Source organism: Herpailurus yagouaroundi, unplaced genomic scaffold (assembly GCF_014898765.1).
Source record: "Herpailurus yagouaroundi ecotype Mexico unplaced genomic scaffold, PumYag 184, whole genome shotgun sequence".
In the NCBI taxonomy this organism is placed as follows: Eukaryota; Metazoa; Chordata; class Mammalia; order Carnivora; family Felidae; genus Herpailurus; species Herpailurus yagouaroundi.
In genome coordinates this window covers 8684860-8699329 of record NW_024412415.1, presented here as the reverse complement: position 1 = coordinate 8699329, position 14470 = coordinate 8684860, and the positions used below count along the sequence as shown (strand labels likewise).

The window sequence follows — 14470 nt, the reverse complement described above, 5'->3', positions numbered from 1 at the left end:
TGCAGTGCCCCAACCCATGCTGCCCTTCTCTGGTGGTGGAATTCACAGCCACCTTGACAGACGCTGGGGTAGAAAGAGGGCCAGAGAGACTCAAGGAGCTGGGCTCAAATCCTGGCTCTGCCACAGATGAGCCACGTTAGCCTCTAAGCTCTGCTCTGGCATCTGTAGGAGAAGAACCCCCTTCCCTGCCCAGCTCGCATGAGACACTTCCTAGGGAAGTGCTTTGGAAATTTAAGCTCTACAAGCTGCTTTTCCTAGGGGCAGGACACCTGCAACCCTCTCCCTGCCAGGGACCTCTCCCCCTGGACCTGTAAGCCCCTCTCAGTGTCGGAGCAGTGGCAGCCTCAGCCTGGTGACTCCTAGGGGTGGAGACACTCCAACACCAGGAGACCCACGCTCACCATTTCATTCCACCCCTTGCTTTGCTTTTCTCATCCTGAGAAGCTGTGTTTTAACTTTAAAGCTTCTGGGGCGCCTGGGTGGCGCAGTCGGTTAAGCGTCCGACTTCAGCCGGGTCACGATCTCGCGGTCCGTGAGTTCGAGCCCCGCGTCAGGCTCTGGGCTGATGGCTCAGAGCCTGGAGCCTGTTTCTGATGCTGTGTCTCCCTCTCTCTCTGCCCCTCCCCCGTTCATGCTCTGTTTCTCTCTGTCCCAAAAATAAATAAAAAACGTTGAAAAAAAATTAAAAAAAAAAAAATAAAATAACTTTAAAGCTTCTGTTAGTCACCGCGTGCCTGCCCCCCCCCCCTGCCCAGTTCTGAACCAGGAACATATTTTCTAGCCTTAGAGATGACACCGGGGCTGCAGGCCCCAAGTGCATCTTGCTTACGGCACCTGGCATGGGGTGCAGCTGTCTCCGCTCCCCAGACATGTTGCTCCTCGCCCTCTCTCGGGCCCAGGCAGCCCCTCCACGCACTGACTGCATTGCCAAGGCAGGGCTCGGGATGGGTGCTGCCAGTGCCTTCACCCCACAGGACACAGTGGAGGACACCCACATCAGGAGCATCAATGACTTGTCCCGGAAGCTCCAGAACCTGTGCCCTGAGCAAGTCAAGACCGTCTGCCAGCGGCGACACCAGCTGAACAACAGGCCAGTCCTGGAGCGGGAGGCGGTGGGGCTAGGAGAGGGAGGCAGGGGCTGGAGGGCCACCTGACTCAGCCTTACACCCTCCTTGCCAGGTGGAAGAGTTTCCATGACAACCTACTCCGGTACCAGCAGCAGCTTGAAGGGGCCCTGGAGACACACACATTGTCGGGAAAGATGGATGACCTCACTGAGCGGATTGGGGAAAAGGTAAGTAGTAAAAGACCACAGCAGCCGCCTGGGGGCACGCTCACCGGGAATCTACATGTGTCTCGCCTTTGGTCTCTGTCTCTTCAGCTTGGGCTACTGGAGGGAGATACTGCTAGGGGTCCGTCATGGTGGGGGTGGGGCTGTGCCAGGGGCTCTCAGGATGTCAACTTTGGGCCCCAGAAGCCCCCATTGCGGGCTTGGAGGCTGGTCCACCTGGCTTCCAGAAATGTTGTGAGTCAAGAGGCCAGAGCGCCACCACCCCCAACGCACCCTTCCTTCTGTTGTCCCTGAGCAAATGCAAAGCATGCGGGAGGTTTGCCCTGGAGCCCGTCAGCAACCACGGAGAAACGTGGGCTAGATGCTGCCAGAGGTGAAAGTGAGGTTGTGTGCCTCCCAGGAAGTCCCGTGTGGCACAGATGGTGCCCTGTTCTGGGCCTGCAAAGGGCTCTTGCCTTGCTGTCCCTACTCCTGCAGTTCCTGCCCTAGCCAGCCAGGCCTGTCCTGTCTGTCCATGCTGTCTGCCCATGCCTAGCTCTCCCCAGAGGAATATGAGTCCCAGGAGGCTCCCCCCACAAACAGAGATTACTGGATCAGAAGAAACTCCATCCCCTAGTCTCTCCTGGGAATCTTCCTCCTTCACAGAAGGAAGGGGCCTCTGGTCAGTTGAGGGCACTGGGAAGGGAATCAGGCTGGGTACTTGCTTTTCACACAGAAACCCCACGGCCCCGGTGACCGACTGCAGTGAGGGAGGAGCGGGGGCAAAGGCGAAGCCAATCATGCTGCTTTCCTTGCCAGGCCGCCCTGGTCCAGGCCCTGGACTGTGGGAAAGATCCGGAGAGCGTGCAGAGGCTGATACGGAAACACAAGGAGCTGGAGCAGGAAATGGGCCTCATCCAGGCCCAGGTGGAGGTGTGCATCTGGGTATGGAGGTGGGCCCAGGCCCGGGGTGCCTCCTCTGTGGGACCGTGGGTGGGCATATAGAGGGCAGGAGGGCTTCGGTACCTGAAAGCCAGCAGAGTGGGTACACCCCCTGTTGGCTGGGGCCCTCCTGCAGCCGGGGCTCCCCTGAGTGCGACCTGCCTCCCTGCCCCAGCCCCTGAGTCTGACTTCCTCCACAGTCCCTAGAGTGTGAGGTGGGCCGCCTCTGCCAGAGAAGCCCTGGGGCAGCCCATAGCCTCAGCCACAAGCAGAGGGAGATGACGGACAGTTGGTGGCAGCTCCGGAGTGGGGCCCAGAAGCGGTACAAACCCCCAGGCCTCTTTGTCTCACTGCCCTCACAGACTCAGCCCCTGCAACATCTCAGTCTCTACTCTCCCCGACCCTGGTTTCCCCTGAGCGCCTTCCTCCATCCATTTCGTATAACCGCTGGTATTGTCACTCTTTTCGTTCCCAGCCCGTGGGCCCTTCTCTGGCTAAGGGGATTCAGGGATGGAAAGCACATGTGGGGGTGGGGGAGAGAGGGGCTCCAAGGCCCCAGGACTAGCGGATGAACCCTGTGGGCAGGAAGGAGTCACTGGATGCCTTGCACCAAGCCCAGAAACTGCAAGCTGTGCTACGGCACTTGCTGGTCTGGGCCCGGAGGCTGCGGGCTGAGATGGATGCCCAAAGCACCCCCCGCAGCCCTGCAGAGGCCCGGCGCATGATAGCGGGGCACTGGGAGCTCAAGGTGAGGGTCAGGATCCTGGGACCTTGCCTCCTCCCCGCCCTTTCCCGTATACTCATCCCAACTTTCCCTTGGGTTCTTTCTCCCTCACCTGCCTCTGCCTTTCTCCTCTTCCATCCCACCCAGTCTGCTGTCTTCCGCCTCTCCCTTCCCCACTGGGCCTCCTCCCTCCCACTCATGGAGCCTCAGCCTCCCGGATCTGAACCTAGTCTTGTTACAGGCCGAGCTGGACTCCCAGAGAGACAGCATCAGCCTGGCCCGAAGCACTGGGCAGCGACTGCTTGCAGATGGGCACCCATCCACCCCCGACATCCTCCAGGCCCTGGCTGGTTTAGACCAGGAGCTGAACACCCTGGAGAGGGCCTGGCAGGGGCACCAGCACCAGCTGCAGCAGGCCTTGGAGCTCCAGGTAAGCAGCCTCCGTCCTGCCCCCACCCCTGGGCTGGGCGCTACCCCCATTGCCCCTGGTCAAAGCCAAACCCAGAAAGGCTGCCATACCGGGGCCTTTTCCCACCACCTAGCAGCCACCACTCAGCTTGCACAGGCAGCTCTTGCCTGCCGTGGACTCATTCTGTTGAACCAGGTTCTTGGTCCCTGGTCTGTCTCCTCTGGGCACAAACAGGTCCACCTGCAGTGATTGGACCCTCTGCTCACTTCCTTTTGCCTTTTCCTTTCTTAACAGCTGATTCTGAGTTCTATGGAGCAGGTGGAAAGTTGGCTCTGCAGCCGGGAGGACTGCCCAGCTAGTGAGGGTCTGGGGGTAGGTGCCGGCAGGAGTGAGGGGGGCTTTACAAAAGCAGCGTTAGGGGTCACGTCAACCAGTGCTGTCTAAGCTCCTCAGGCCAAGGAGGGGGTCACTGAAAAGTCTGTTCCCCATGCATGTTTGCAGTTCTTGTGTGCCTGGGGCTAGGCCCCACGGGGATGTCATGGGAGCTTAGAGGGTGAGCCTCTGGCCTTAGACCCATCCTTGCCTCCTTCCCGCACTTCTCACCTCTGACCTCCTCACTCCCTTGTACCGGGGTTTGCTCTTCCAACCTCTGTCCCAATCCCTGTGGCAGGCGAACCTGACTCAGGGGAGACCTCAGAAAACCTGGGGGCTAGCTTGTCCTGCGCTGACCCAATCCTACCGGGAGTGCAGAGGAGGGAGCATTCCTGTTACATGAAAAAGCTCCACCTGCCTGGCAAATTGTGACAGCGGCCCTCATCCCTATTCCTTCCCTGGCTGAGAATCCCTGTCCTAAAGCCACATCCGGCCTTGGGGAGTTGGAGGGGTGTGTCGGGGCAGAGTGCTCACCGTGTGGGTGAGTGTTTGGTATAGGTGAGAAAGCAGAGAGCTTGGGATGGGAGGCGCAGCCCTGTGGACAGAATCCACTTCCCTGTCCCCGCCAGGACCCTTCGGCCAACGTGGAGACCCTCCTGTGGAAGCACAAGGTGCTTGAGCGGGGTCTGGAGGCACAGGCTGAAAAGATCAGTGCCCTGGAGGCGGCAGCCCACAGCCTGCAGCGGGGTGGGCACCCAGAGGCGCAGAGGGCCCTGGGCCAGTGCCAGGCCCTGCTCCTGAGGTACCTCTGGCTCCGGGCTGTGGGTGGGATAAGCCCCCAGCACTCCTGCCCAGCACAGCATGTGGTCACCCAGGGGAGATAAAAGGGAGTTGTACAAAGAAGGGTGAACTGGGAAACCGGAGAATTGCCACATGAAATGGCAGGACCCGAGCACAGTGGTTAGGCATTGGCCCTGCAGGGCCGGGTAGTCCCAAGCTCCTGTGTGTTGCCCACTCATGGTGGGACTGGGGCAGATTCCTCACTGAGTCCCGGGTCTACAAGGAGGGGGTAACAGTACCTGCCTCTGAGGGTTGTGGTGAGGACTGAGAAGGTACCCCTGATACCTGAGCACGGCACCTGCCACTCAGGCAGGTTGGCAGATTTCTGGTGTTCATTTAAATGAAGCTGGGCGGCGGGCAGGCATCTGGTGGCTCAGTCGGTTAAACGTCCGACTTCGGCTCCGGTCATGATCTCACAGTTGGTGAGTTTGAGCCCCATGTCAGACTGTGTGCGGACAGCTCAGAGCCTGGAGCCTGCTTCGGATTCGGTGTCGTCCTCTCTCTCTGTCCCTCCCCCACTCACACTCTGTCTCTGTGTGTCTCTTTCTCTCTCTCAAAAAAAAAAAAAAAAAAAAAATTAAAAAATAAGTGAAGCTGGCACAGTTTGAGACACAGGCTCTGCCTTTTTTTCCTCATAAAAGCCCATCTGGTTCCTCTACCTCATCCAGCTTCTCAGACTTTTAGATCAAGAGAGATTGGCCCAAAGCCAATGATCTCATTTTAACTTAATTCTTTAAAACCCTGTCTTCAAATGCAGTCAGTTTGTGAAGTACCGGGAATTGGGACTTGAACATAAGAATGTGGGAGACCGGTTCAGCCCCTAACAGACACTAGTGAAGACGGAAGTAGAATGGCTCTCCATTTCAAAGGAGACCCCGGCCTCAGGGTGTATTGATACATAAGAAGGGCTGTCACAGGCTGGAAAGGCACGCACACACCCCAGCCCCAACGAGGGGACCTGAGGACCCACGAGACCCTCCTCCTGGCAGGAAAGAGGCACTCATAGAGCGAGCCGCGAGCCGTCGCCGCCAGCTGGAGGAGCTCGGGCAGCTGCAGACTTTCCTGCAGGACTCCTTGGAGGTTGGCCTGGGGTTGGGGTGTGGGTTGTGGGGGGGAAGGAGCCGCCCCTGGGAGAGGGCAAGCCCAGAGGGTTGGGCCAAGGGGAGAGCCTGAGGCAGCCGAGCCTGGTCCTCCTTATGTGTCCAGGTGGCCACGTGGCTGAGGGAGAAGGACTCGGTGGCCCTGGACGAGGGCTGGAGGAACCCAGCTCTGCTGCAGACACAGCTGTGGAAGCAGAAGAGTCTCCAGGCCGAGCTAGACGCAAGTGTCCACCACCAACAAAGGCTGCAGGTGGTGAGGCCCTGGGGGTCATGGGACGGTCTTGCAGGCCAGAGCACGGGGCGACCCCACAGAGCCCCGGCAGTGGCTCTGAACCATAGTATGGATGGCTGACCTTCACTGAGTGCAGTCTGTATACAACCACGATGCTAAGCACCAAAATGTAGCGAGATAGCAGAAGCTTTCCTGGGGCACCCTCTCCAAAAATAGTGCCTTTTCAAGATTTTTAAAGATGACGTTTTGATGGGATAGTTTTTAAAGCTCTCTGGGAAAGACATCAGGGGACAGAGAAAGGCACAGCTAGCAGTCCTGTGGGTAAACGAGTCAAAGTGTAGCACCTTTTCCATTTACCGTCTCCCACCTAGAGAGAGCAGATCCTGACCCCAGGCTGGCTCCCTGTCATGTTAAGCGTCCTGTTAAGAATTTTTAATATTTTAGGGGCGCCTGGGTGGCGCAGTCGGTTAAGCGTCCGACTTCAGCCAGGTCACGATCTCGCGGTCCGGGAGTTCGAGCCCCGCGTCAGGCTCTGGGCTGATGGCTCAGAGCCTGGAGCCTGTTTCCGATTCTGTGTCTTCCTCTTTCTCTGCCCCTCCCCCGTTCATGCTCTGTCTCTCTCTGTCCCAAAAATAAATAAACGTTGAAAAAAAAATTAAAAAAAAAAAAAAAGAATTTTTAATATTTTAAACAAAACATTTAAACAGAACAACCAGTGTCATCCCCATCATATGGATAAGGAACATGAGCTCAGAGAGGTTACAGAACTTGCCCAAGATCGCACAGCTAGCGTGCAGCCCGTAGCCCTGAGGCTGGCGGTGGAAGCCAGCACAAGTCCCAGGGCACCGGCAGTGCTGGGTCCATGAGGTGTGCCCTGTGTTGCTGTAGGAGGGGCAGAGGCTGCTGCAGGAGGGCCACCCAGCCTCAGAGACCATCCAGGAACGGCTGCAGGAGCTGGGAGAGCTCTGGGACAGGCTGCAGGCCAACAGCCGGAGGAAGGCGGCCACACTTCAGGAAGCTTGCGAGGTGGGCCCTGCGAACCATGGTGTGCGTGGGGGAGGCGCTAGGCCTCTCCCTCTTGTGCCCACCTCGCACTCTGCCCCAGGCCCTGCGTCTCCGGCGGCATGTGGAAGAACTAGAGAGCTGGCTGGAGCCTGTGGAGGTCACGCTGAGAGCCCCCATCCCGGGCCGGGACCGGTCCGGGTTGGACGAGCTCTTGGGGGCTCAGGGCGGGCTGGAGGCGGCAGTAGACAGGCAGGCCGGGCAGGTGCAGCTACTGCTGGGCCAGGCTCAGGTCTTGACACGGGAAGGCCACTGCCTCGCCCCAGATCTGGAAGACCGGGCCCAGAAGCTGCTGCGGAGGTAGGTCCGGGCACATGCATCCTCCTCCCCCCTCCCTTCCTCCCTGCCCTCCAGCTGCTCTCCTCCGGGCTTCCCCCCAACCCCACACTGAGGGGCACGGAGTGGGTGAGCTCTGGGCCACAGTCTGGTGCTGACACTGATGACCGTGGCCCCTACCTGCCCTGGCCCCGCCTCCACTGCTGCAGGTTTGAGAGCCTTCAGGAGCCCCTGCGGGAGCGCAGAGAGGCCCTGGAGGCTCGGAGCCGCCTCTCGCAGTTCTTCAGGGATGCTGAAGAAGAGATGGCATGGGTGCAGGAGAGGCTGCCTCTGGCCGCCACCCAGGACTGCGGGCAGAGTCTGAGCGCCGTGCGGCACCTGCAAGAGAAGCACCAGGTATGGGAACCATCCCCCCCCCAGAGCAGGGAGGGGCTGCCCTCAGACTGAGCACACGAGTCAGTCATCCAGTGGTGCTTGGAGCTCTGTGCCTCTGGCGGGGCTTTGGGGGTACCCTACGTTCTTTGTTGGCCATATGGACAGGCAACGCTTTGGGGGCGAGTCTGTGGGGGACTGTGAGGCTTCTAGCACAACTCTGGGGCCCCCCGAGGAGCGTCCAGTAGCATCCTGGTCATGTTTTCCTCCGCCTCCACAGAACCTGGAGAGTGAGATCAGCAGCCACGAGGCCCTGACTCAGGCCGTGGTGGACGCAGGACACAAGCTAGTGCGGGCTGGGCACTCGGCCTGTGACGTGGCTGCCCGGGTACAGCAGCTGGAGAATGCCATGGGCTCCCTACGGGCACAGGTGACGCAGAGGCGGCTGCTGCTACAGCAGGCTCAGGAGGCCCAGCAGTTCCTGACAGAGGTGAGGGGCCGATGTGAGATGCAAAAGGGCAGGGCCTGGGCATGAGGACACCCAGAGCGTACACAGGCCTGGAAGGTAACCCCCACGTGGGGCTCCAGGCTCTCTGTGCATCTTCACTTACCTGCCCTAAGTGGTCCCCTGACCCCAAGCTGTCGATGCTGCATGTTATCCAGAACACAGGCCCCTCCCTGGGTTCGGTTTTAGTGCATGTGCCATTTCTTCTAAACCAATGACTCTCAGCCATTGCTCTGTATCAGAGTGACCTGGAATCTGTAAGAAATGCGGGTTGATACTCAGGTTCCATTCCAGACCAAACCAGAAATCTTTAGGGTTGAGAGCCAGGCACAGAGAGTGTAAAAGCTCTCAGGTAATTCCAGGGTGCAGCCAGGGTGAGAACCCCTGCTCTGAATGTCGAGGCTATGAGCTCCACGCTGGGAGCCCTGGAGGCCAGCACCCAGGGAATACCTCCTCTGTGCCACACCAGCTCCAGGAGGCAGAATCCTGGCTGCAAGAGCAGGGCCGTGTCCTGGACATCGAGGATGTGGGCCAGAGTGCCGAGGCCACGCGCGCCTTTCTGCGGCAGCTGGAGGCCACCACGAGGGACCTAGAGGGGTTCAGCGTGCGAATTGAGAGGCTACAGCAGACAGCAGCTCTCCTTGAGAGCAGACAGAACCCAGAAAGGTGGGTGGGAGCCAGGCCCACCTAGGGCGGTGCAGGGAGGGTGCTCCCTACAGAGGGACATGAGGGAAGAAGGGCTCCAGCTGGGTTGTCCTTGTTGCCACAGCCCCAGGGTGCTGGCCCGGATGCGGGCGGCGAGGGAGGCCCACTCGGGGCTGCTGCAGAGGGCAGAAGGCAGGCAGCAGGGTCTGCAGGAGCAGCTACAGCTCCACCAGCTGGAACGGGAGGCCCTGCTCCTCGACGCCTGGCTGGCCAGCAAGGTGGCCACCGCTGAGTCCCAGGACCACGGGCAGGACCTGGAGGCTGCCAAGGCGAGTCACTCATGAGCAAACCTAGGAAGAGCGGATTGAGACTGCTGAGCAAGGGCAAAGGAAGTGTGCACTTGGGTGAGAGGGAGGCGATGGGGTAAGCTGAGGGGAAGTAGGGAGTCTCTGGGCTCTGGGAGGATCCCTAGGGAACTAGAGTCAGAGCCCGGGGACTTGAGCCACTGCCTCAGTCAGTACTGATGAGGGACCTGGCAGGTACCGCCTAGCCCTTTGTGAGGTTCAAGTGCTCCTGGACACCACCTCCAGAGTGACCCTCCCTGGCATTGTATTCTCACAGGTGCTGGAAGAGAAGTTTGATGCTTTCAGAAAGGAAGTTCAGAGCCTGGGCCAGGCCAAGGTGCAGGCCCTGAGGGAGCTGGCAGACTCCCTGGAGCGGACAGCACGCAGGCACAAGCCCCAGATTCAAGCCCAGAGGAGTCGCATCGAGGCGACTTGGGAAAGGCTGGACAGGGCAATGAAAGCCCGCACACAGGTGAGTGCACCGAGTGCACAGATATTCCTGTCCCTTTTGCCTGAGCCAGGGACAAGCAGACCTGCCCAGGGGTGTGTGTGTGTGTGTGTGTGTGTGTGTGTGTGTGTGTGTGTGTGTGTGTGTGTGTAGAGGGAGGTAGTTGCCTCTAATCCCAACACTAAGCAGACGGGAAGTCTCAAAATCTTGCACCTCCACAGCACCCCAGCCCTCTCCACCAGTTTGGTTTCCTGCTGGTGCAGTTCATACCTCCAGGGAGAAACAGAACGCGGGTGTGGCCGGCTTCAGATCCCCTCAAAGCCTCCCTAAACACAGGTTTCAGGCTTTAAGATACATCCCATGTTGATCTCTCCTTAACCACTGGCACTTAGCTGGCTCCTTCGGCACACTCCCTCGCTCTCCTAACCTACGTGCCCTGTGTGATGGCTTCACTGTTGTTTCCACAACCAGGGTCAGCCACAGCTGCTTCTGTGAAAGCAGCCTGCCCCCCCAAGCTCCCGACAGCCTCGGCAGCCTCCTGAGCTGACCCTCTCCTCCTAGCCAGCCACTCCCTGAAAACCAAACTCCTCCCTCCTCCCCAGTGGATGGACCCATCCCCTCCCCTCCCTGCTGCAGAGGCCCCATTTCTGCCTTTCTGGTGATTTGTACACCGAAGACCCTCTTGTCACAGAATGCCCCCTGAGGCCCTGCCACGTCATCAGTAATATCATACATTCATTGAGCACCTGCCACATTGAGGACGTTTTCTGTACCTGGTGGTCATGAGTGAATCACCAAGCCCACGGTCCTTGTTAGTCATGTATTTATTTACTTATTTTGAGAGAGACAGAGCGAGTGTGAGCAGGAGAGGAGCAGAGAGCAAGGAGATGGTGTCCCAAGCAGGCTCTGCAATGTCAGCACGGAGCCCAACATGGGGCTCAAACCCTTGAACCATGAGATCATGACCTGAGCCAAAACCAAGAGTTGGACACTGAACCAACTGAACGACCCTGGCGCCCTGATCCTTCTTATTTAAAAGGACGTGGCCCACAAGGCCATGTCTCCAGTGAGAAAAGGTCCTAGGAATGAGCTCAACTCAGAGCAAGCCCTCTTTCCTCTCACAGAGCCTGGCCACAGCCTGTGAAGTTCTTGGCTTTGAGCAGGAAGTGGCCCAGCTCCAGGGCTGGATGCAGGAGAAGGTCACCCTGATGGCGAGAGACATCTGTGGCCACAGTCTGTCATCGGTGCAGACCTTACAGCAACAGCACAGGTGCCTGGAGGTGAGGGCCCGTGCCCGTTGTCTGCCCCTCAGAGCCCTTCCCTGCAGGTGGTGGGTAGGGAGCCCCCAGAGGGGGGAAGAGAAGGCCCTCCCAGCCGGGAGGTGCTTGCCCAGGTGGTGGAACAGAGTGGAGTTGGCCTGTGAGAATCCGGGAAGCGGATCAGGACTCCTCAGAGAGGACCAAATGAAGAGCATCCATCGGGCTGCCAGGGTGAGGCCTGATCATGTGTTCTGGTGGCAGAGGGAGCTGGCAGCTGTGGAGAAGGAGGTGGCCCGGATGCGGATGGAGGCCTGCAGACTGGGCCAGCTACACCCTGTGTTTCGGGTGGGCCTGTCTGAGCAGCTGGCCAAGATGGAAGATGCCTGGGCCACCCTGGACGTGAAGGCCCAAGAGCAGGGGCAGCAGCTGGAGCAGGCCGCCCGGGGCCATGCCTTCCTCGGCCGCTGTAGGGAACTGCTGTAAGTGGCACCCTGCCCTGCTGTTGGTTCAGCTCTGCCCTGCAGGGTGGGGGTCACCCCAGCTCTTCAGGGAGCTGGACTCCCCTGTCCCGTGCCCAGCTCCTGCCCTGCTTCCTGAGGCTTCCCTCCCAGCCCTGACAGCAGCTTTGTCTCCCTGCCCCCAGAGCATGGGCTCAGGAGAAGCAGGTTCTGGCTTCATCACAGGAGCTGGCTGGGGACCTGGTGGGGGCCGAGCAGCATTTGGTGCAGCAGGAAGAGCTGGGGCAAGAAATCAAGGAATATTGCCTTCGGGCCCAGGACGTACGGCAGGAAGGACAGCAGCTGGTGGACAGTGGCCACTTCATGTCCCCCGAGGTATGAGCACAAAGGTGGGCCAGGGGTTGAGCTGGGGAGGGAGCCCAACAACCCAAGGAACCCCTAGCAGGAATGGAAACCCTCAGGAGGAGAAGGCAGGCAAGGGAGGCAGAGAGGGGGAGGGTCTGGGCCTTTCCTGGACCTGTCTGCTGGGCACCAGCCCCGCCGTGCCTCGGGGCTTCTGCTCCAGCGTCTGGCCCACAGCGCCACTTCCCACCAGGTGACAGGGTATCTGCGGGAGCTGGAAGGGCAGCTGCAGGCACTGGCGGAGGCCTGCGCCCTACGCCAGGAGCGCTGCGAGGAGAACTGGGGCCTGCAGAAGCTGCGGCAAGAGCTGGACCAGGCCGAGGCCTGGCTGGCCTCCCGAGAGGGCCTGCTGCTGGACCCCAACTGCGGGGTGAGCCAAGGCCCCACCGTTGACAGGCTGCACGATGGCAGCTGTGGCCAAGGGCAGGTCCTAGTCCTCCTCTGCTCCCTGAACAGCCACGCCAGGCTGTGGACGGGGAGGGTGCGGCTCTTGGTGCCCCTTGGAGCCGGGCCTCACCCTGACCTACTTCTCCCCAGCACTCGGTGGCCGATGTGGAGTTGCTGCTCCATGGACACCATGACTTAGAAAAGTCACTGGCAGCCCAGCAAGAGAAGTTTGCCCAACTGCAGAGGGAGACAGGGGTGAGTGGAGGCTGGGATGAGCGTACACTGGGATCTAGGGACCTGAGGACTGGGGGTGGGAGCATCCTGGTCTCAGCCTGAGAGTCGGGACCTCCCCAATGAACGGACCCCGTATATCTGACCCCCCAGGAGAACCTGTTCTTTGCCCAGCCAGCTGCAGGGCCCTGTCACCTCCATGTCCTGGTAGGTTAGAGCCCCACCATGGACCAGGATGACAGGGAAGTCTCCTGAGCTGACGCAGGAAGAGAAGCCCAATGAGGAGATAGGGACTCTCCAGGTGGGAGGGATCCGGGGTGGCAGAGGCTGATCTGGCTCACCTTACTCCCCTTTCCAAGGTGGAACAGAAGTTGCTGCAGCAGGGGACAGGGCTGAAACCCAGGAGTGCTGGCCACCAGTTTACCTCCCTCCAGCATAGGCCTCTCGGAAGCTGGGGGCCAGTACAGCTGGCTGAGACCAGGGACCTACAGCCAGGTGTCCCCATTGGGTCACACACACCCTTGGCCACCACTCTCTTCCTGGAACGTGCAGCCAGGCAGCAGGAGCCCAGTGGGGCTGGGGCTGTAGGGGTAAGGCCCACACCCCACAGCCAGCGCTGAGGCCCTGGGGGCTGGGGACACAGGGCAGAGGAACCGAGATTCCCCAGGAATGAAGTGGTCAAAAAGGGGTAGATTCCTAGCCCACCTTCCAGAGGGGTCCTGTCCTCTGTTGCTGGATGTTTCCTGGGCCCCTTCTTGCACTTTCAGGATGCAAAGGGTGCCCCCACCATGGAAGGGTTTTTGGAGCTCAAGCAGCAATGGCCTGCAGAGAGGCAGGTCAGTACCAGGAGATTCCTTCTCCAGGCAGCTCTCCTCCACAGAACCACTTGGGCTTCGAGGGGCCATCAAGGCCTGGCACCCTGGCCCCACACCCCTGAGTCTTAAGACCGTTTCATTCTTTTTCCTTTATATATTTTATTGAGCAATTTGTACACCCAATGTGGGGCTTGAACTCAAAACCCCAAGATCAAGAGTCACATGCTGTACCCACTGAGCCAGCCAGATGCCCCACAATAGTTTCATTCTTAAGACACCTCATAGCTTCGGCACCCCCCCCCCCGCCCCGGGTGGGGAGCAAGTCCCTCTTCCTCCTCTTCCTGGTTTCCCTACATGTCATTCCCTGGCTCCCTCTTTCCCATGGACACCTTGGACCAGTCCAGGACTTTGCTTGGGAACCTCTGGAGATAGACGGTCAGGCTTTGCTAAGGCCAGGCTGCAGCCTCTCCTCCACGCTCGGCTGATGTCACCTCACCCCCTTCTCTCCACAGCCCAGCTCAAGCCCCTGGGATTGCTGCTGTGGGACCCTGGGGGGCACTTCCCTGAGCCTCTTCTGGGATAAGAAGACTGCAGCAGAAGTACTGGGCACCGGAATACAGGCGAGGCAGAACACAGAGAGGCCCATGGAGAAGAGTGGACATGGCCATTGTGACCCCTCTTGCCTCTCTTCTCAGAACGTGGCCCCCGTGGACACCCTTGATCTCACAGGAGCCCAGTGTGAGAGGCTGAGGTACCGGAGTGGCAGGAAATATGCTTTCTCCATAAGGTGAGGGCCACATGGAGAGACAGACAATGGCCCCAAGACATCCTGACCCAGCAGGCACAGCCTCACAAGAGCAGCCAAGAGGCTCGAGGTAGGGGGTCCCCCCCAAGGGAGGCAGAGTTTTGAGCCATGGCTCTCTGCCCAGCAGGCTGAGCAGTGGGGTGGAGATCCCGTATGCAGCACCATCAGAACAGCATGCCTGGAGCTGGCATCGAGCCCTGAGTGGCACGGCAAGTAGGCACCAGGGCAAGCCTGGGGTGGGACTTGGGGCACGGATTCCCTGGACCCCAGGCTGTGGTTTCCTACATCCTCTCAGGCTATAGAGGTACCATCCTCTCTACAGCCAGAGAGGTAAGTGGGACTTTGAGAAAAGATACTAGGAATTTAAGGCCCAGAAAGGGTAAACAACTTGCCCAAGATCACACAGCTAATTTGTAGTAGAAGTAGGGCCATGTTTGACCTGTTGGCTGCCTCCTGGTCCTTTCCCACCCACTTTGTGGAGTGTGCCTCTCTGACACCCAAGTGTTCCTAGGCTTGTTGTGCGACCCTGGGACCTTCTCGAACCTTTCAGTCCTCAAATAGCTCTGAATGTT

The 14470-nt window shown here is 59.4% G+C and overlaps 1 protein-coding gene across 1 annotated transcript in view; it reads left to right on the top strand.

Moving 5' to 3' along the window:
* Positions 1-14470, top strand: part of SPTBN5 (spectrin beta, non-erythrocytic 5) — a 47306-nt gene that overhangs the window by 30858 nt on the left and 1978 nt on the right. Inside the window, exons 39-64 of the mRNA XM_040492367.1 lie at positions 975-1090; positions 1180-1294; positions 2090-2203; positions 2413-2534; positions 2798-2960; positions 3178-3366; positions 3640-3717; positions 4347-4519; positions 5547-5637; positions 5764-5910; positions 6778-6915; positions 6995-7251; positions 7437-7623; positions 7880-8089; positions 8574-8770; positions 8874-9078; positions 9371-9565; positions 10666-10821; positions 11062-11279; positions 11444-11633; positions 11854-12030; positions 12198-12302; positions 12638-12868; positions 13046-13114; positions 13606-13844; positions 14023-14111. Of these exons, the coding sequence (XP_040348301.1) occupies positions 975-1090; positions 1180-1294; positions 2090-2203; positions 2413-2534; positions 2798-2960; positions 3178-3366; positions 3640-3717; positions 4347-4519; positions 5547-5637; positions 5764-5910; positions 6778-6915; positions 6995-7251; positions 7437-7623; positions 7880-8089; positions 8574-8770; positions 8874-9078; positions 9371-9565; positions 10666-10821; positions 11062-11279; positions 11444-11633; positions 11854-12030; positions 12198-12302; positions 12638-12868; positions 13046-13114; positions 13606-13844; positions 14023-14111 (4171 nt within the window). The remainder of the gene's footprint in view (positions 1-974; positions 1091-1179; positions 1295-2089; positions 2204-2412; positions 2535-2797; positions 2961-3177; positions 3367-3639; positions 3718-4346; positions 4520-5546; positions 5638-5763; positions 5911-6777; positions 6916-6994; positions 7252-7436; positions 7624-7879; positions 8090-8573; positions 8771-8873; positions 9079-9370; positions 9566-10665; positions 10822-11061; positions 11280-11443; positions 11634-11853; positions 12031-12197; positions 12303-12637; positions 12869-13045; positions 13115-13605; positions 13845-14022; positions 14112-14470) is intronic.